This window comes from Callorhinus ursinus, unplaced genomic scaffold, assembly GCF_003265705.2.
Source record: "Callorhinus ursinus isolate GAN/ISIS: 27379988/994484 unplaced genomic scaffold, GSC_fseal_2.0 scaffold8, whole genome shotgun sequence".
Taxonomy (NCBI): domain Eukaryota; kingdom Metazoa; phylum Chordata; class Mammalia; order Carnivora; family Otariidae; genus Callorhinus; species Callorhinus ursinus.
This window is the reverse complement of record NW_027397070.1, coordinates 68,078,563-68,099,072: the sequence shown is the minus strand read 5'-3', so window position 1 is coordinate 68,099,072 and position 20,510 is coordinate 68,078,563. Positions and strand designations below refer to the sequence as shown.

Below are 20,510 nucleotides of genomic sequence, written 5' to 3'. Positions count from 1 at the left end.
GTAAATCATAGATTTAGATTAAAGATTCAGATTAAAGATACAATTGTTTAAAACTAGAGCACTTTTTGGGGAGAGGGGAGAAGGCACTATTGGAAAATGAAGTGGATCTGTTTGACCCTGGAAATGTTTTATTAAATCCTTGATGTGTTGTCAATATTCATCTGTAATAAACAACTGGTTCCCTACTGGGTTGGAAGAAAACTTAAAACATCTGGGGTTGTCTGCATGAAAATTCTGCGTTTGTAGAGGGGAGTCTTTGCTGTCCTCGCTCTGCAGACAGGCTCCTCTCACTCGCGCGTGCTGACGTGAGTGCCCTCTGACGTCACGTGGTCAGCGTGGCATACGTGGGCCACAGGACTTCACTGGGCAGCCGACTCTGCGTTCCAGATCTGAAACTGCTGGCAAGCTTTTAATGTCAGGCATCCTGTTAGAGTCATTAACGCTGCAAACAGAATCTGTTTACATCACAAAATGTTCTTGTCTGCAGCCTCTGATTTCGGGTACAGAAAGTGTTAAATGTATGTATTGAGCATCTACTTTTATGTTTACTTAAGACAAGACATTTGGGGTTTCTTATACTGACATTTGACCTATTGTGGTTGCATTTTCATTTTTTGTCTGAAAATGTGTCCCCCCGCCCCAATCCCATGGTCCTGAGGTTTCACTTTTACATTTTTTTTAAGTTTTTATTTAAATTACAATTAGTTAATGTATAGTGTAATATGTACAATATGGGAATCATATAGCCCCTGTGCTGATCACAAGTGCACTCCTTAATCCCCATCACCTATTTCCCCCATCTCCCCCCGCCCCGCCACTCCCCTCTGGAAACTATCAGTGTGTTCTATAGAGTTAAGAGTCTGTTTCTTGGTTTGTCTGTCTCTCTTTTTTCCCTTTTGCTCGTTTGTCTTATTTCTTAAATTCCACATATGAGTGAGATCATATGGGGCACCTGGGTGGCTCAGTTGGTTAAGCGACTGCCTTCGGCTCAGGTCATGATCCTGGAGTCCCGGGATCGAGTCCCGCATCGGGCTCCCTGCTCAGCGGGGAGTCTGCTTCTCCCTCTGACCCTCTTCCCTCTCGTGCTCTCTATCTCTCATTCTCTCTCTCTCAAATAAATAAATAAAATCTTAAAAAAAAAATGAGTGAGATCATATGGTATTTGTCTTTCTCTGACTTACTTTGCTTAGCATTATACTTTTTATCTCCATCCGCATCGTTGCAAATGGCAAGAGTTCATTCTTTTTGGTGGCTGAGTAATATTCCATTATATGTATACACCACAATTTCTTTATCCATCAGTTAGTGGACATTTGGTGTCTTTCCATATTTTGGCTATTGTTAGATAATGCTGCTGTGTACATCGGGGTGCCTGTATCCCTTGAAATTAGTATTTTTGTATTCTTTGGTAATACCTAGTAGCGTAATTGCTGGATCATAGGGTAGTTCTATTTTTAACTTTCTGAGGAACCTCCATACTGTTTTCCACAGTGGCTGCACCAGTTTGCATTCCCACCAACAGTGCAGGAGGGCTCCCCTTTCTCCGCGCCCTCACATCCTCGCCGACACCTGTTGTTTCTTGTGTTGTTAATTTTAGCCACTCTGACTGGTGTGAGGTGGTATCTCATTTTGGTTTTGATTTGCATTGCCCTGATGGTGAGTGATATTGAACATCTTTTCCTGTGTTTGTCGGCCATTTGTGTGTCTTCTCTGGAAAAATGTCTATTCATGTCTTCTACCCATTTTTTAACTGGAATATTTGTTTTTTTGGGTGTTGAGTTTGTTAAGTTCTTTATATATTTTGGATACTAACCCTTTAATCAGGTACATCATTTGCAAATATCTTTTTCCATTTAGTAGGTTGCCTTTTAGTTTTGTTGATTGTTTCCTTTGGTGTGCAGAAGCTTTTTATTTTGATGTAGTCCCAATAGTTGATTTTTGCTTTTGTTTCCCTTGTCTCGGGAGACATACCTAGTCCTACAGCTGATGTCAAAGAGGTTGCTGCCTGTGTTCTTCTCTAGGATTTTAATGGTTTTCTGCCTTATATTTAGGTCTTTAATCCATTTTGAGTTTATTTTTGTGTGTGGTATAAGGAAATGGTCCAGTTTCATTCTTCTGCATGTTGCTGTCCGGTTCTCCCAACACCATTTGTTGAAGAGACTGTCTTGGGGCGCCTGGGTGGCTCAGTTGGTTAAGCGACGGCCTTCGGCTCAGGTCATGATCCTGGAGTCCCGGGATGGAGTCCTGTATCAGGCTCCCTGCTCAGCAGGGAGTCTGCTTCTCCCTCTGACCCTCCCCCTCTCATGCTCTCTCTCTATCTCATTCTCTCTCTCAAATAAATAAATAAATAAATAAATAAATAATCTTAAAAAAAAAATAAAGAGACTGTCTTTTTCCATTGGATATTCTTTCTTGCTTGGTCAAAGATTAATTGACCATATAATTGTGGGTTCATTTCTGGGTTTTCTGTTCTGTTCCATTGATCTATGTGTCTATTTTTATGCCAGTACTATGCTGTTTTGATTACTGCTACTTTGTAGTATAACTTAAAGTCCAGAATTGTGATGACTCTAGCTTTGTTTTTCTTTTTCAAGATTGCTTTGGCTATTTGGGGTCTTTTGTAGTTCCATACAAATTTTAGGATTGTTTGTTCTAGCTCTTGTGAAAAATGCTATTGGTATTTTGATCGTGATTGCACTAAATGTGTGGATTGCTTTGGGTAGTATAGACATTTTAACAATATTTGTTCTTCCGATCCATGAACAGGGAATGTCTTTCCATTTCTTTGTGTCTTCCTCAATTTCTTTCATAAGTGTTCTATAGTTTAATTTAGAGTACAAATCCCTTACCTCTTTGGTTTAGGTTTATTCCTAAGTATCTTACTGTTTTTGGTGCAATTGTAAGTGGGATTGATTGCCTAATTTCTCTTTCTTTTGCTTCGTTATTGGTGTATAGAAATGCAACAGATTTCTGTATATTGATTTTGTATCCTGCAACTTTACTGAAATCGTTTATCAGTTCTAGCAATTTTTTGGTGGAGTCTTTTGGGTTTTCTCTATATAGTGTCATGCCTTCTGCTAATAGTGACAGTTTTACTGCTTTGCTGATTGGGATGCCTTTTGTTTCTTTCTGTTGTGTGACTGCTGAGGCTAGGACTTCAGTACTGTGTTAGATAACAGTGGTGAGAGTGGACATCTCTGTCTTGTTCCTGACCATACTGGAAAACTTCTCAGTTTTTCCCCATTGAGGGTGATATTAGCTATGGGTCTTCGATATATGGCCTTTATTATGTTGAGCTATTCTCCCTCTAAACCTACTACTTTGTGGAGGGATTTTTATCATGAATAGTTGTACTTTGTCAGATGCTTTTTCTGCATCTATGGAGAGGATCATATGGTTCATATACTTTTATTAATGTGTATCGTTGATTGATTTGTGAATATTGAACCACCCCTGCAGCCCAGGAATAAATCCCACTTGATCATGGTGAATAATTCTTTTAATGTACTGTTGGATTCGATCTGCTAGCATTTTATTGAGAATTTTTGCATCCATGTTCATCAGGGATATTGGCCTGTAGTTCTCTTTTTTTGTGGTGTCTTTATTTGATTTTGTTATCAGGGTGATGCTGGCTTCATAGAATGAATTTGGAAGCTTTCCTTCCTTTTATATTTTTTGAATAGTTTGAGAGTAGGTATTAACTCTTCTTTACATGGTTGGTAGAATTTGCCTGTGAAGCCATCTGGCTCTGGACTTTTGTTTGTTGGGAGATTTTTGATTACTTGATTCAATTTCTTTGCTGGTAATCGGTCTGTTCAAATTTTCTATTTCCTCCTGTTTCCATTTTAGTAGTTCATATGTGTCTAGGAATTTATCCATTTCTTCCAAATTATCCAATTTGTTGGCCTGTAATTTTTTATAATATTCTCTTAAGATTGTTTGTATTTCTATGGTATTGGTTACTATTTCTCCTCTCTTGTTTGTGATTTTACTTACTTGGGTCATTTCTCTTTTTGGTAAGTCTCGCTAGAGGTTTATCGGTTTTATTAATTTTTTTCAAACAACCGGCTCCCAGTTTCATTGATCTGTTCTATTGTGGTTTTTTTTAGTTTCTATATCATTTATTTCTGGTCTGATCTTTATGATTCCCTTCCTTGAGGTTTCACTTGTAATTGTGTGTGTGTGTTTGCTGTTGTAAACTACCTTAAATCCTGTGCAAACCAAATTGGGTAGGAAGAAGTAAGTGAGTGACCATCTAGTTGAGCAGACAGATAAGCACTTCTCCGAAGGAAGCTGCCCCAGCAGCAGGGAAGGGGCGATTTGGTCTGCAGAGGCAGAGCCTACTGGGCTCTGCTGTCCTTGGCCCCCCTGTCCTCATGTTTGGTTGCAGGAGAAATGCTGTCCGGTCCAGGGTTTGACATCAGGGTGGAGGTGGTGGAGACAGTCCCCAGACCCAGGCAGTGTAGACACCAGCTACTGGAACCCACCGAGCTGCGAGATGGCACTTGTCCCTTCTGAGCAGCCACATTGCTATAGACTCACTGCCCCTCAAGTTAGAACTTCCGGCTAGTTTGTACTTCGGTCGTGGCTCGAGTTAAGGGTTTCCTGTGGGCTTTTCTTGCATACGATGCAGAAGTATAACATTGAAGGTCACAGTTCATAGCCTGTAGGAGTTTATAAGAAGAGATGACAGTGATACTGATCCCTGTCATTTGTGTCGGTGCTCAGTGTGGGGCAGACTTCGTGCTCATTCTCATCAGGCTCTGCTCATCAGAGCCTGCGTCCCAGGCATCCCACGTGGCTCCTGCTGGTTTGCAAAGAACAGGATTCGTGGAAGAGATCCTAGGAGTCCAGGGGTCTGGATGAACCAGCGTTCAACACAGAGCCAGGTTGAGGAGTGAGGGCACTGGTCACTGTCTGGGGTGACCCCATGTGTACTCCTGTGGTGGCCGGGTGAAGGCACAGAGCCCCGGGGGGGACTCGGAGGATCTGTCAGGGCTTTGTTAGCTGCAGGCAAGCAGGGGAAGGGGCCCACTCACGAAGCCTCTGGTCACAAGGTGACACGGCCTCATGTCACCCCCCACCCCCACCCCCCCTTAGTGGTTTCATGTTCCCATGCATAAGTGAATAAGCCCAGTTTCACTGTTAAAAGTAGCAGAGAGAAAGGCTCTGCTTCTGCCCCTTAGCTTTTCAGCGTTGAGGGCAGAACCTGGGTGGGTTTAGGGAGAAAACAAAACCAGTGACCTTAGTGAGGGGGCTTCTGAAAAGAAATCTCTACCACTCGGGAAGCATGTTTTAAATTTTCAGCACTTTATACAAAATATAAAAACCCTGAATTTTATCATGATCTTTTGCTAACAAATGCCACTTAATAAATTTTTTTTGAACCTTAGATTAACTTCTTTTTTCCTTAAAAAACAAACTGCCTGAATCATTTTAGGTCTGCTGATTCTCTTTAGTGTCTCTTTAGTCATAGAAAGATAATTTGTCGTGTCAAGACAATTGATGTATTCTTCTTTGAATTCCTCTAACTAATACTAATAAAAGTTTGGTTTGCTGGCAGCAGATTCTTCAGTTTGAATTGTAAATAGTGACAGCTGTGGGGCATTTTGCTCTGAAAAAGATACTGTCTCATAATTACATAAGAAGTTGGGGTGTATTTCTTGAGCATGAATAGGATCAGCATGTTTGGGTCTCTTGAAGATAATGTGCCAGGAGCTGAAATGCTCAGAGCATTTGCTGAATCCTTTCCTCTTCTTAAATATATTTGAAGGTAATTGAGATGTTCTCTTGTGTTTATTTGTAATTTCTGTTTAAATTCCTGACAAGTGAGGGGAAAAGCACATTTTTCATTAACTGAGATTTTTATAGTCCATTTTCTTATTTCTTTCGGTTTGTGGTTTATGTGTTGTAAGAGGAGATAAATAGCGTTGTCAGGTCCACTGCTGCCATGAGCACCAATCTGATGTAAATTTAGAAGGGTCACTGGATTGTTGTGCTGTCACCCGTTTGTACTATTTACATTGTTCACCTGAATGTCTGTTTGACCCCGTTGGTGTGACTGAGCGCGTGGTTTGCGAGAAGGCTGTCGTCAGAATAAGGGACGTGTCCCTGTAGATTTGTCCTTAAAACGTATCTTGTGAAACTGTCTAAAAGCTCTCAGTGTCCCTCATAAAAGCAACGAGAGATGGAGGGCCGCGCCAAGGCTTGGTATGGACTCCCTATCAGGAAAGCTAGTGGTGACTTCCTCTGGAGAGCCTGGCCCGGTCCGGCCCATCGATCCCGGAGAGCTTTTCACCACAGGCGGGTGACGTCACTGGGGAAGATCTTTTCCGAGGTGGGCTGCTTGTTAAAATGAGAAGCCGTGCTGTTTCCTCCCTCACAGATGGCTGTTTGTATTTCTGCAGAAGAATTGAAGGAACATTTGCTGGGAGATAATGCTCTCGACAGAATCTTCACTTTGGGTAATTCTGAATATCCCGTTAGCTGGGACAATGAGGTCAGACTTTGGACATTTCTTGAAGATCGAGCCTCGCTTCTTTTAAAAACATACAAAACAACTATTGAGGTAATTAGATCGCTTCAGTGAGGATTTGAGCTTTGTCATGTTTTCAGGGATTTTTAAAAAGAGATTCCTTCCTAAATGTAAATGACTTTCGTTAGCAAAATCGTTGTATATTGGATATTTTTCATTCAACTTATTAATATTTTCTTATTTAACACATTTCTACTTATCAAAAGAATCCTCTTGAGGCATTGTTGACTGGAAGATGAATTTTTAAAAATTATTCAACACTTTTCCTGTAATTCTGAGTTTTCATTTGTGCTTTCCAGGTTTACCATTGCACCACTAACCTCACATGCATCTCGTTCCTTCATTCATTCATTCCGCCCAGTGCCGAGCCCTGGAGCTGGCAGTGCACGAGACAGACAAGGAGTGATTTTTTAAAATAAGCCAAGTTCCCTGTCAGATGTGGTGGGACACCGTTTGATTTAGTCTCACCATTTTGGTTTTATGGTCACTTTCTCGGGGTGTAATTTAAATACAACCCACGCTTCTAAAGTGTACATTTTGATATAAGCACATAGTCCTGCAGCCACTGCCAGAGTCAAGTTCTAGAACCTTCCGTCACCCCTCACATTTCCCTCATGCCCCCGTCCGTGGCCACAACTGATCTGCCTTCTTTCGCTGTACTTTTGCTGATTTAGACTTCTTATAATTAATTTTGCTCTTTCTCGTTTTCCAGGAAGACAAATCCTTCTTGAAAAACCACGACCTTTCTGTTCGTGCAGCAATGGCCATCAAGCTGCGCTTAGGAGAAAAAGAGATTTTGGAGAAAGCGGTGAAGAGCGCGGCTGCGAATCGGGAGCACTATCGCAAGCAGGTGCAGGCGGGGGCCCCGCTGCCCCGGTGTGAGGAGAGCGGCACGGGGGGCGCCAGGCTGCCCCTGGCCTTGCGGAGCCTGGAGGAGGAGGCTGGGGTGCAGGAGGCCCTCACCCTCACCGAGGCCGTCGGCAGGGTGAAGGCTGTGGAAAACGGGCTCGTGAATGGCGAAAACTCTATCCCCAACGGGACCAGGTCAGAAAAGGGAAATTTAAATCAGGAGGAAAGTAAAAGAGCGACTGAAGGCACCAAAGAATCTTCTTCAGATAGCACTGAGCGTGGTAGAGAGCAGTAGCCCTGAGAGGAGGTGCCGTCTGGTGGGGGGGGTTGAGTTGAGCAAAAGTTTATGAACCGTCCATTTACATCGCTGTGTTTTCTTGTTCACATTTTTCTTTCTGCAGAGAGGAAAAGATGTTTTTGCTGCTTTATATAAAAATGATTTTTTTTAAGTTATTTAAAAAAATCTAGCTTCCCTCTTTGATTAAGATTGCCATCTTGCTTCTGGGCAAAATGAACAGGTTATCAAGCCACCAACGAGGTGCTTTGGAAGACTCTGTAGACCCATTGTGGGCAAATGTGTTTTCTTCCTGGGGAAGAATGCAGTTCTGCTCTCAGCTGTGCTTTTGTGGGCCTGTCATCTTGACAACCAGGACGACAGCAGGACTGGGTGTCGGCGCTCTGGGGGCTCAGCGTGGGGGAGGGGGGGCGTTGTACAGCACAGAGCGGGCTTGGGGTCTGGCAACTTGAGGGTTGGGGCGAAGCCTTTTTTTTTTTTCCTAAAAAAATAACACCCTGGTACTGAAAGAAAAGTGAAGGTGGCAACCTTATTTTTAATAGTTTTAAATGTTGATGATAATCCTAATTATATAAATACACACACACACACACACACATCTAGTGATTTCTAAAGATTTGTTTACCTTTTGTGTTTTGTTTTACTGTGTTAAGAACTTGTCCTTTCTCCTTGAATCACAGTAGGACGTGCATCATCCTTCCTAATTTTAAATGTTGGCTCTGATTTTAAAGTGTTGCATTTGATTTCCCGCGTCGGTCCAGCTCGCCATGGCAGTGTTCGAAGTGAGGCGGCTCCCTGGCTTTTCTGGTTTTCACAACAAGCTAGAGATTTTCAAAGCTACACTTTTGACTAAAAAGCCTTATTAAAAGGAAAACATGATTAATATTTTTTGTCTATTCCTTTTCTTTAAGTGGGGACAGGCCCTTTGAATTGAGCCTTGACGCAAACCATTCTGCTTACTCTGGGAGCAGGTCCGAACGTGGCCTGTGAATGTGGCCTGTGCCATGAGCTGTGCTTGCCCCGGGGACGCAGAGATGTGGGATGGGCCTGAGGTCGGCCACTCCCCAGCCTGCAGGGGGCTGCCCTGAGGAGGACCTGGTGGCGGCAGGCACACACCAACAGGGCGCTCTTAGGTTTTCAGGGAGGCCAAGGCCTAGGGATGGTGTGCCCAGAAAGCCACCGGTTCTCAGGCCGCGGATGGCCAGTCTTCCTCAGCTGCAAGTTTGCACATCATCTCCGAGGTCCTAACTGTGAAGGACATCACTTATTTTGGAAAATGCTGTGTAAATTCTTCACCCTGCCATTGTGGTGACATTGCTGCACATAGGTGTTTTTTTTTTTTTTTAAAGATTTTATTTATTTATTTGAGAGAGAGAGAGAGCACATGAGAGGGAAGAGGGTCAGAGGGAGAAGCAGACTCCCTGCTGAGCAGGGAGCCCGATGCGGGACTCGATCCAGGGACTCCAGGATCATGACCTGAGCCGAAGGCAGTCGCTTAACCAACTGAGCCACCCAGGCGCCCCACATAGGTGGTCTTAAGGACGTTCTCCCTGTTTCTTCTCGGAGAAGATGCGGGTCTGCAGATAAGTTGCTTAATCCTGCACTGAGGATGCATTGCCTTCTAGAGCTCAGGAGGCCATTAAATGCGAGGGGCAGGTTTCACTTTCACACGTGGTTGGTAGCGTTTATCAGTGTTGACAGACACCCGTAACTCTCGTCCATTGTTGATGGGTGTGCACCTTCGACCTGTTCCATAATGATGCCTGTGATTGCAAGCTACCCCATCAGCCTTGTATCTGAGATACTTTACCAAAGATATGAATAGTCTGTAAAACCTACAGATCAATTTCCAAAAGGCAGAACTGTGTGTGTGAGGCGCTTTCTGCTCTGGCATAGACTAGGACTTGAAACACCACTGTGTCTGTAGATGTGTTTTCTTATTGGTTTCAGAGTTAAGTCTAGTATTAAATATGTCCTTGGAAAAAGGATATACAGTTGAGATGTAAAATAGTGTCTTGAGATGGGGTGACAAAATATTCCCTGGAAAAGACATGAGTCCGATGGAGCTGACAGAGCCCTGGGTGGGAGCTGGACTTCAGGTCCTGGCCCGCAGGGCACCGCTGATGGGGGTCGTCGTGGCCCCCTGGGGACTCCGTTTCTTCTCTTACTTGTAAGGTGATTATCAAAAGTCCCTGCTTAAAAATTTGCAGACTATTCTGTCCACTAAGTCCCCACCGATGGGTCTATTTGTTCAGGTAATTGGACCAAAAAGTGATTATATAAATTAGGCTTCCAATCAAGGACGGTCTTTGCCTTTGTGACATAGAAATGGTGCTCATAAGAACAGAACTTTTTTTTCCCTTAAGATTTATTTATTTGAGAGAGAGAGATCTGAGAAAGAGCGTGAGTGAGCACACAGAGGGAGACAGAGAGGGAGAAGCAGACTCCCCTCTGAGCCAGGGAGCCCAATGCGGGGCCCAATCCCAGGACCCTGGGATCATGACCCGAGCCGGAGGGAGACGCTCAACCGACTGAGCCACCTGGGCGCCCCAAGGACAGAACTTTTCACCGTGGGAGGACGGAGTGTCTGTTGAGCAACCTCGCTTTCCTAAGCTGGGCGGAATTGCCCTCGGCTGACCGTGAGACCGAGGCACACGTTAGTCACCCTCCTGTCCCGTTTCAGTGCAGCAGATCCAGCACTGGTGCACAAACGCTTGGAGCCACAACTTAAGCACTTGAAAATCGAGGAAAAGTGATTAAATTGGCATTGAGGAGCCCTCATTGCCATCAGTCATGAAAATAGACCTTTCTCTCAAATCATTGTCAAATTTACTTTTTTCTTAATGCTTTTGGATCTGAGGCTGTTTGGGCTAGTGTCCGGGAGAGTCGGCCTCTGCTTCTGTTCCTTAGCTCTCTGTAAACGCTTAGCAGTTAGATTTCACCGGCCTAGAGAACCACCCCGTTTCTTCACGCAGACTGGCAATTGATAGGTGACTTCCCCCAGTAGTTTCTAGAACAGGCTCACTGAAAGATGTTTTTTGTTTTGTTTTGTTTTGTTTTGTTTTGTTTTTTGAGAGAGAGAGTGAGAGAAAGGGTAAGACATTAAAAAATTCTCAGGCTCCCAGTACCAATACACAGGGTTATGCTAAATTAAGCCTTCACTTAAACATAGGGATTTTTCTGTAAATCATGACTTACCGTATTTTTTGGTGGTTAATATGTACGTGTTGGAGTGAAAGAATTAAGAAAAAAACCCAAAACCGAAGAAAGTACCCGTGACTTGAGCTTAGTACTAAAATAGGACTGTCCGTAAAGAAAATGAGGAGTCATCGTGGCTGCTGGTTTTGGGGGGTGAGTTTCAGAGAGCCCAGATCTTAAAGTGCTGTAACCATGGCTACAGGAAGAAGCTTTTTATGTGATATATTGTGCCACGTTCATATTATTGATCTGGCAAAATGAGCGTGTTCAATTGGGTGTAGCTGATGCCCCGAGCCAAGATTTGGGCTCAGTCCGATTTGAATGTCAATTTCAGGCAGCATAGAGTAGAATCCAGTGACCTCATTAGGGGTCAGCCTACTGTTTTCATCCGTAGCACCTTACATAATGTATTCCTAAAATTCTGTGTGTAAATTGAATTTGAGTATCTGGAATTGTATTTAAATGCACTGGTGAATCTGTTATTCAAATGACACTGCTGTGCTGGTCCTGGGTGCGCTTGGGCTGAGGGGGAGGAAGCCTTGGGCTGATGGGGAGGAAGCTGTGTGATGTCCGCGGAGCATAGGAGGGGTGGGCCCAGTCGGAGTCTCCGCAGAGGCAGAGCCGAGGCCAGCGTGGGGGAGGCAGGTGGCCCCTGAGTAAGGGAGCACTTTCTAAGGACGCCCAAAAGGGTGACTGTGCTGAAGACAGTGTTCTAAACATCTGGGGTGCTCTGATTTTATTAATCACTTTGCAGAGGCTTGGGGAGGCCATCCATGATGGCTAAGTGTGCGGATTCCGGACACAGACTCGGGTTCTTCCGCCATGGGACCACGCACAGTCCTTGCAAATTTTTGTACCCTCCTGTAGGATAGCTGTGCTTCCTGCCTCTCCCGGCTCTGGGACGACCAAATGAGATCATGCATATACCGGCTGGTGGCACAGTGTCTGCGCGTGCTGAGCGTTCAGAAAGTGTTTATGGGACTGGGGTGGCAAAAATGACCCGTGCTCTGCAGACACACAGCTTGCCTCTGTCCATAGATTTGAGGAACTTCAGACCCGGACTCAACAGGAGTTGTGTTCCTGGTGCGATGGCAGTTTCTGTGAGTAATTCAGGATTCCCAAAACCCTTGCTGCACTCAAGGTGGCGGGGTGGCCATTTGAACAAAGAATCCGGGCAGACCATGCCACGTGTCATTGGCGGGGTAGACTGTGTGCTCTGGTACTCAGCGGGCAGAGAAACGCCGGAGGAAGGACCTTGGACGGGCTGTCAGGGGTCCGTTTGTGCGTCCTGCAGTGGGGACAGGGAGAGCCAGGAAGTCCACGCCTCCTGGGGAGGAGGGATCCTGCAGGGACTGAATCCTGAACACTGTGCCCAGCCACCGCATGGAGAACCCCAGGCGGTTTATGAGCTTCTTTAGGTGGGAGAAGGTAGCAATCGCCAGCCCCTTGAAACACAAGTGCCGCCGTTGTGTCTCCTTTAGAAGCAAGACGGTAAGGCAGAGAAGTCTGTGTTCGTGGACTCAGCACGATTTGTGGAGTTGGGAATGTCCATCCACTGTCACACTCCTGTCAGCTCCGACTCACACATACCGGTGTGTGTGTGTGTGTGTGTGTGTGTGTGTGTGTGTGTGTGTGTGTCCATACGTTTTATATATGCAAACGTGCACACAGACACGAAGATACGCCTACATGCACACAGCTGCGTGTATGCGTACACGTGTGTGTGTTCATTCAACTCGCATCTTCAGTTCCAGGCAACTGAGAGCCCCCCGGTATGGCCTGGGCCCCGCTGCACCCCAGCTCACGGGTGCAGGTGTGCAGGTGGCGCTGCATGGCCGTGCCAGCTCAGCCTTGCATCCCTGGCGTCTAGCATGGGAACTGGCACCTTGGGCACACCCCGCACGGCTCCCCAGCTTCCAGAGTGTTCCAATAGAAGAGGACCGTGCTGTGGCTTGAACCTCAGAGCATCCTTTCCTCTCTTAACAGCACGTGGTTCTGGAGAAGCTACTTCTAGGCTGACCGGGGCTGCTGATATCGGGGTGCCCGACCGGGTGGTTGCTCTTGTGGCCTGCATGCCCCCAGGGAGGTTCGAATCCTGATCGCTCCTTTCTCCACTGTAGTCTGGGCCCCATGGCAGGTTTCTTGAGGTTCAAGGCCTTGATTTTCTTCTTTGCAGAATGGAATGAGCTTGTGGTTGCAGGAAGGAGGAGCCGTGACGTTGTGTGTAATCCCGGCGCGGTGCAGGGAGCGCAGTAGGTGCTCAGGAAAACGCCCCCGGCGTTACTGATGCATCGTGGCAGTGAGGCTGGGAACTCCGCCCGTGGTAGGACCCCAGGTTCCACATCCTGAGGGAGGAGGTGCTGCGTGGACGCCAAGTCTTCCCGTCAGCCCTGCAGTCGCAGGAGGCGGGACCCGTACTGTGTGTCACGGTCACTCCAGGCGTCATCCCGACCCGGCAGATCTCCCAAACTGACCATAGTTACTTCTCTTATACGGTCCTGTTTGTAAGCATGAAGACCCGTCCTAGAATAGGCACATCTGAATTTCTTGGCTTTCGGTTCTCAAGTAAATCTCGCTCAGAACAAACCCTCCCCTGAATGTAGGAGCACATGACATATGAGGGCCACCCCCGCAGACCTCATTTTGGAAATAATGCTCTAGCTGGCTCCAAATCCTTTTGTCAGGTGAGTCCTGACCTGCACCTAGAGAAACACTTACCGCTTTTTCATGCGAGACTTGCAGGAAAAGTCTGGTTTTATTTTGGTCCCTGGCAGTTGTCACGATGGGCAGCTTCGGGCTTACGTCATCTAATGAATTAAGTGTCATGCCGTGAAGACTGCGGGGTAGTGACAGTCTGGAAATTGGGGTGGAATACTCCTTGGGTTTTAAAAGGACCAGGATGGGTGTTTGGGAAAAGTTGGAGCAGGAGAAAGGGAGGCTGGGATTTTCTTCCCTGCTCTGCGCTTGGTGCCGAGCATCAGGCCGATCAACGCAAGGGCATGTTCATCGCCTCCTCCCCGGAAGCAGGTGCTACTCTCACTGTATCAGCTGCTCCAGCAAAGGTGGCATTCCACAGAAAAGCCCTTATGGTGGTGTTTCCATGACACTAGGGTGCTGAGTGGGTTTGGGATGCGCAGCGGCCTGGTCGTGTGCATTTTGGCCACATGTACAGGAAGGGTGCTGTGAGAGCTGGTGACTCCTGCACCCGGGACGTCGACAAGAAGCCACCAGCTCGGCACTGGGGGTTGAGCGCAGTGGGCCTGGCCGGTTTGCTGAGTAACTGGAGCGAGCCTGCGGGGAGCCGGAAGCCCAGTAACATCTGGCTTTCAGCTCTTACTTCGTGGTGACGGAAGAGGCTGTCTCCTCCAGGGACTCAGTGCCATTCAGCCTGACGTGGCCAGGGGAGGCACAGGGGTGAGGAAGGACGTCCACCGGGCCCTTGGTTTCTCCTAGGGTTAGACCCAGCAGTTGCCCCCAGACTGTCTCCTTGGAGGCTCGGGACAGCAGGGGTTTAACTGAAGAGCCTCGAGGTACAGGTGCTTCCCCACCAGGACCCACGTAGACTTGACCTGCTGCTGCCTCCACCTCGCCCAGGTGGCAGGGGCAGATGGCAAAGGCCCTGTTTGGCAGACGATAAAGCGCTGCAGGTCCAGGTGTGATGTTGAGGCGACACGTGTCACCCCAGGGTCTTGGAGCCACAGGGACTTGCCCCAGTGTTGCTTCCATGTTGCGCTTTGGGTCAGTGACCAGCAGTGACTTGATCCCTGATATGTGCTGGGTGCCGCACCAGGCCCCAGGGTGCACAGCGCACGACGCGGGTGCTTGCCCACGATGGGGGGGGGGCTCACGGAGGACCCCACGTGGCCCTGCCCGAGGCTGCTGTGGCCTTCGCCTCTTCTCTTCTTAACAGAAAGGAGCCTGGCCGGGGCTTTTCGTTCCGCCGTATACAACATCGTCGGTGACCTGCTTGCTGTTTCTCCTTTACCCCCTTCCTCCCCCAACAGGTTCATTTCTGTAACCAAACAATAGAGAATGTAACTCTGATTTCTTTTCCCACCTTCCCTTGAGTGCTTTGAAAACATGCCTCCGGGAATGGGGGTCATCTTCAGGTTTTCTGACATTCTGGGATGTTCGGAATGAGTGGTGGAATTCTAAGAGGGGACCCAGCGTCACCGCTTTAGAGGGACTCCATAAATGACAATGAAGTCCCTGTGCCCTTGTGGAAACAAATGTGTTAAGAGGCCGGCCTGGGAGAGCGTACACCGTGGGGATTCGTCCTGTTTTTCCAGGCCGGTCAGCAGACAACCATCCCCAGATGAGGGCATTTAAGAAATGACCTGTTGGTCCCATGTGGGGTTGACTTGACCGCCTACCAGTAGCGGGACAAATCACAGGGCCACACCTACGGCACCCTATCCTCCATGGACAACTAACAAGGAAAGGAGAGGACCCAGGGTCAGGGATAGACCGAGTCAGGCATAGAAGCTGCCCTCAGTGTCCGCTTCACTCCTGGGGCTCATCCTGTCGTTTACGGCCCAAGCCACCTTTGGTCGAAGCGGCCAGGCTCTGTATCCATGAACAGTGTCTCGCGGTGTCTAGAAATCCCAGTGAGCAAGTATACCTGCCTGAAACAAATACAAAACGACTCGTGTAAGCATCAGATAATTCTGCAGGCTAACTTGAAGGAAGCCAGGATTTCCAGCAGCAATTAAATTGCGTGATTGGATACAGGGAAAATTTTATAATTGCCCACAGGTAGCAATTTATTAGGATAGATGTTACTTATGACATGTGTCAAGAAGGTCAAAGTTTATACTTCCTTGGACATTAACCTAATCTTTGAAACTCTAAAAGTTACACTTTTTGGTCATTAATTTTTTTTACAAGCAGAGATTTTGACAATTAACCCAGTTAATAAAGGTCAAATTTCAATTTTTTTTCCAATTTCTGGAGCACTTAACTTATTCCTTTTTGAAAATGGGCAGATAGAGGATGATAAATAGTTATTAAATGAGTACAAGGATGTAGTTCTGCTGTCAGGGTGATGATTATAAAACAGCTGATCCTGGAAGAAGAGAATTGCTGTGTATCTGATGGAAGGGGAATAGATTACAAGCCAAGGAAATAGAAAAATTAAGCCCAAATACTGTGTGCAGTTAGTAGGATAATATGAGTACATGCGCTTGTTAAATCATCTCAAGATTCTAGCCATTCAGTTATGTAGACTTCAGGCTTCAACGGTTGAACCTGCACATTTTAAAATAAGTAATTTCTGCAAACTTGCACAAAGTACAATGTGAGTTAAGAACCAGTGTGTCACCCACTAGGCTGCATCCTTCAGACAAACCCGCAGATGGGCCATCGGCAGTGGAGGCAGCTGAGTGGCCCTGACCAGAGGGTGGGCGCGGTGGGAGCCCTGCGCCCCCCTCCACACCGCCCCTGTGGGCAGCCCCCCAGAATGGAGCAGCGAGAGCCCACAGAGCCCTCCTCTGCCACCCAAGCAAGATAAACCAAACCTCCCTTTCCACTGTCATCAAAACCCCCCAGTGCTTAGGGTCAGCTCCCCCCAAGCCTTCGTGGGGGCTCCTACCCCGGCGATCCCCACACCCCTGCTTCGACAGCGCCCCCAGGGAACTGGAGCCCAGGGCTGGCATCCCACACCCTTGGGAGCCGGTGCCTTCCCGGACCTGGCTGAGAACCTGACCTGAGGGCCAGGCTTTCTTCTCGCTGCTGTTATGTGGCAGAAAGAGACGGATGTGCTCATTGTTAAGGAACCAGTACGTCAAGACCGCAGGTACCTTGCCTCCGTGTGCCCCACAGCACCCGGGATGTGCAAGGAGCCAGCACCCTGCCTCGTCTGCCCGCTGCCCTCTGGCCCTCCTCGTCGTCCCCACCTGCTGCTCTGTGCTTAAACTCTCGGCCGGAGGCCTGGGCTGCCCCTGCGCATTGCTCGCTGACCCCTTGCAGTGGCTCCCTGAGGTTCTTTGCAAAGGAAGTCCGAGCCAGTTAGCTCAGCAAGAGGGCTTGAAAGCGTGCATAACAAAAACAGTCTTGTTAGAAATTGTTAGAAGAACAGAACATGTTCTGTTTCCAGCGATCCCTCCCCAGCCCGTGCCGGCGGACGGTGTGCAGGGGCAGGAGCTCATGGGGTGATTGCAGACTGTGAAGAAGGATAGATCATTTCCCCAGAGACGTGGTCGGGAGACAAAAATGTGACTCCGTTTACAAAGCTCCGGTGAGCTGCAAGTCCTCGGGAGCTGGTGTTGCTTGCAGCGAGTGCCACCTGCACGGACGCCATGGAGAGGAAAAGCCGGGGAGTGGAGCAGCATCTGCTGTTCCCCGAAATACCCCCGCAGGCTGCAAACCTGGGTTACATCTGAGCGCACCTGATGGCTGAGCCCTTTGTGGGGCTTGGTGTTAAAATAAGCTGTTGTGTCCTAGCCAGGAACCTGCAGGAAAGACGACTTTGGCCTTGCATTTTCCTTCCTTTGGACCTCCAGCCCCCGTGTGGGACCTGCCCGCCGCCCTCCTGCTGTCTCTCCTCCTCGGTCTCTTTGGTAGCCTCCTCAGCCTTCCCGCCGCTTCATCCGTCCTCCCTCTTTGCCACCCCAACTCGGTTCCCGTTTCCGCAAGAGATCGCCTCACGAATTTTATTTGATCGACAATTTGCTCAGTGTTTGCAGGGGTCAGACCCCCCACTCTGGATGGGACCAGGGCAGGTCTGGGCACGTCAGAGGGACAATGACCACATGGGGGGTACCCGGCCCCAGCAGACATCTGGGGCAGTTTTCCCAGTGGGCAGGGAGGTGGGTGGTGCCTGGGTGTTCCGAGGCTGGGGAGCTGATCCAGGGGCTGGGTGCAAGGGAAGAAGAGCCCTCCAAAGGGAACCCGAGCCCCGTCACAGAGCTTTCCATGCCTGGCAAGCCTGGCTTTTCTCCAGGGAGAGGCCCTCTGAACTTCCATGAGGTCCCTGTGGGGCCCTACGATGCACTGGGGGGACCTACATGCAGGCTGGTGCCGGGAGGTGCCCAGGTGTCTGCAGCAGTGGATGTGGGCAGGGGGAAGAGGGAAGACCTGGGGTTGCCTCAGACTCCCTATTCCACCCCTGCCTCTTTGATCGAGGCAGAGTCTTTAGCTGACCTTGGGTTGCTCGGTCTGTAGAATAGGAGAGAGGTCAAGGAGGATGGAAAAGCCCTAGCATGAACCTGAACCCCTAGATTTATGTGTGGGAGGGATGTGGGGACTCTGGTGGTCGTGTCTCACCAGGAAACACAGCAAGCTCTTCATGAGGCATGGGTGTTTCGCTCAGTTTTGGCAAATCTACCCAAATCTAAAGTGTTTTGGGGAGCCACGGTGTGAGCCCCTTCATAACCTTTTCAAGGTCACAGTGAATCTGCCTTGTCTTCCTTTTCCAGCAAAGCCTCCACCTTCCCCTTGTTGGCCCTGCCCGCCCCGGGGTCCATGGTGAAGGTCTGCACGCACGGGAGGAGGAGGCTGGAGCTGTCCCTCAAAGCCCAGGGGCGATTCAGGATGGATAGATCGGACTACAGACATTTCCCTTTAATCGCATGGAAGAAAACTCCACCATAGTAAACAAAGTCAAGGGCGCCTGGGTGGCTCAGTCAGTTAAGCGTCCGACTCTTGGTTTCGGCTTAGGTCTTGATCTCAGGGTCGTGAGATGGAGCCCTGAGTCGGCCTCCACTCAGTGTGGAATCTGCTTGAGATTCTCTCTTCCCTCTGCCCCTCCCCACCTGCTTGTGCTCGCTCTCTCCATGCCCACCCCCAAATATAAATAAATCTTAAAAAAAAAAAAAAAGTCGAAAGTCAATATACTGGGAGAAAACATTTACAACATTTGCTGTAGACAAAGGACTAGTATCTCTATTATATAAAGAACTTTTAAAAATTGAGACAAAGGACCAAAATCTTGAAAGAAAATGGAAAAAGGATGAATACACGGTTTACAGACATAAAGTCATCAAACAGAAAAATCATCCCAACCCACTCATCGTTCAGAAATGCAATCAAAGCAATACCAAAGCACCGTTTCTATCCTATCAGGCTAACAAAAATTGAAATGTGACCCCGTGCTCTGTTGGCAAGGCTATGGGGACCCCCATGCACGCTGCATTTGGGCTCTCATGCAAATTAGTGCATAGCTTTTGAAGGGGAATTTGGCGACACCAAACAGAACCACACATACACATGTACACTTAACCTTTCAATACAGCAATCCCACTTCTGGGACTCTGTTCTGAAGATATGCATGCAAAAATACAGAAATAGATATACAAGGTGGCTCAAAATATGGGAAAGCACCCAGAAGTCCACAGATAGGAGAGGGGCTGAGTGAAGTGTGGTACCCGCACACCATGGAGCATTATGCAGCCATAAAGAAGCAGGGCAAGAGCTCCGTGAACGGATGTGGAGTGATTTCCAGGACATACTGTTAAGTGCAAACAGCAGAGTGCAAGAGAGTTCTATAGCATGTGATCCTTGTAAGAAAGAAGGAGATCTGAGAAAGTACACACGCACCTGCTCATCTGTGTACCATTGATACGGGAAGAATAAAATGCACACTAAAGACTGGCGCCCAGCGGTGGGAGGGCTGGCGGGGCTCAGTGTGTCCTTCCGTCCAGGGCTGTCTCAGCACCTGTGCAATATTTCTTAGGCCTTCACGCAGCCCCCCAAATAAACAAAATACACCTGGATGGGTGGAGCCCCGAATGGAGTAAAAACCCCCAATGAGCCACACCGGATTACAGGTGAATAACATGACCACCCTGGAGGGGCTGGGGACGTACCTCTAGATGGCGATGTCTTGGTGGGGTTGGCAGGGCCGCAGGCAAAGGCCAGCAAGCGCTTTTCTCACTGCGGGGCAGGTGGGCAGCTCAGGAACCGCCCTCTAGAGCCATGGGCGCTGGACGATGAGTGACCAGGTTGCAGCTCATAAGAGTTGGGTTTCTTTCTGTTGGGGAAACCAGTTACAGCCGAGGAAAAGAGTGCCAGGCTGAAGTGGGCCACGTGGTGCAGGAAGCTCAGGCGTCCAGAGGAACTCTCGGTTTGTACAGTGCACCGTATGACGGGTGGACACAGAACCACGGATGCGTGTGCTTGTGGCTCTGCACAGGGTGAGCACCTGTGTGCTCAGCTCTGTCCACCGAGTGGCCTGGAAGCCGTGAGCTGCAGGAACAACGGGCACCCCCCAGCATTCTTGGTTTCTAAGGAGCACCCCCAATTAAAGCTCGTTGGAGGAGTGGTCTCAGCCCTGGGGCAGGGAAGATACCAGATGAGCTTGGGGGATCTTGTGGTGTCAGAAAGATGGGCTTGTGGAGAGAACACAGGAGGCAAAATGAAGAGGCTCCCGATGGCCAAACGGAAACAGTTTGTGCAAGAAAATAAGTAATAGGACTGCATTATAACACACAGAATACAATAAATACCCACGAGTCCACACTGATATAATCAGTCTGATAAATAAATGGGGAGAAGGGACAGTTCTTCCTTAGAGTCCAAATCCTATGATGAAAAGGAGAGAATTAAAAACAGAGTCACCATTTAGCAGACATTACAGCAATTACTGTTCTGGACAAAATCTGCTAAGTGATGCTAAAGTCAGCGGACCCAAGTTTG

At 48.0% G+C, this 20,510-nt stretch overlaps 1 protein-coding gene across 2 annotated transcripts in view; it reads left to right on the top strand.

The window, feature by feature from the left end:
- SETD3 (SET domain containing 3, actin N3(tau)-histidine methyltransferase) overlaps positions 1-8,564 on the top strand; it is a 63,956-nt gene extending 55,392 nt beyond the window's left edge. For both annotated transcript variants that reach the window (XM_025869379.2, XM_025869380.1), the window contains 2 exons: positions 6,408-6,568; positions 7,248-8,564. In XM_025869379.2, coding sequence (XP_025725164.1) covers positions 6,408-6,568; positions 7,248-7,679 — 593 coding nt within the window. In that variant the 3' untranslated portion in view covers positions 7,680-8,564. The remainder of the gene's footprint in view (positions 1-6,407; positions 6,569-7,247) is intronic.
- Positions 8,565-20,510: the final 11,946 nt, after the last annotated feature.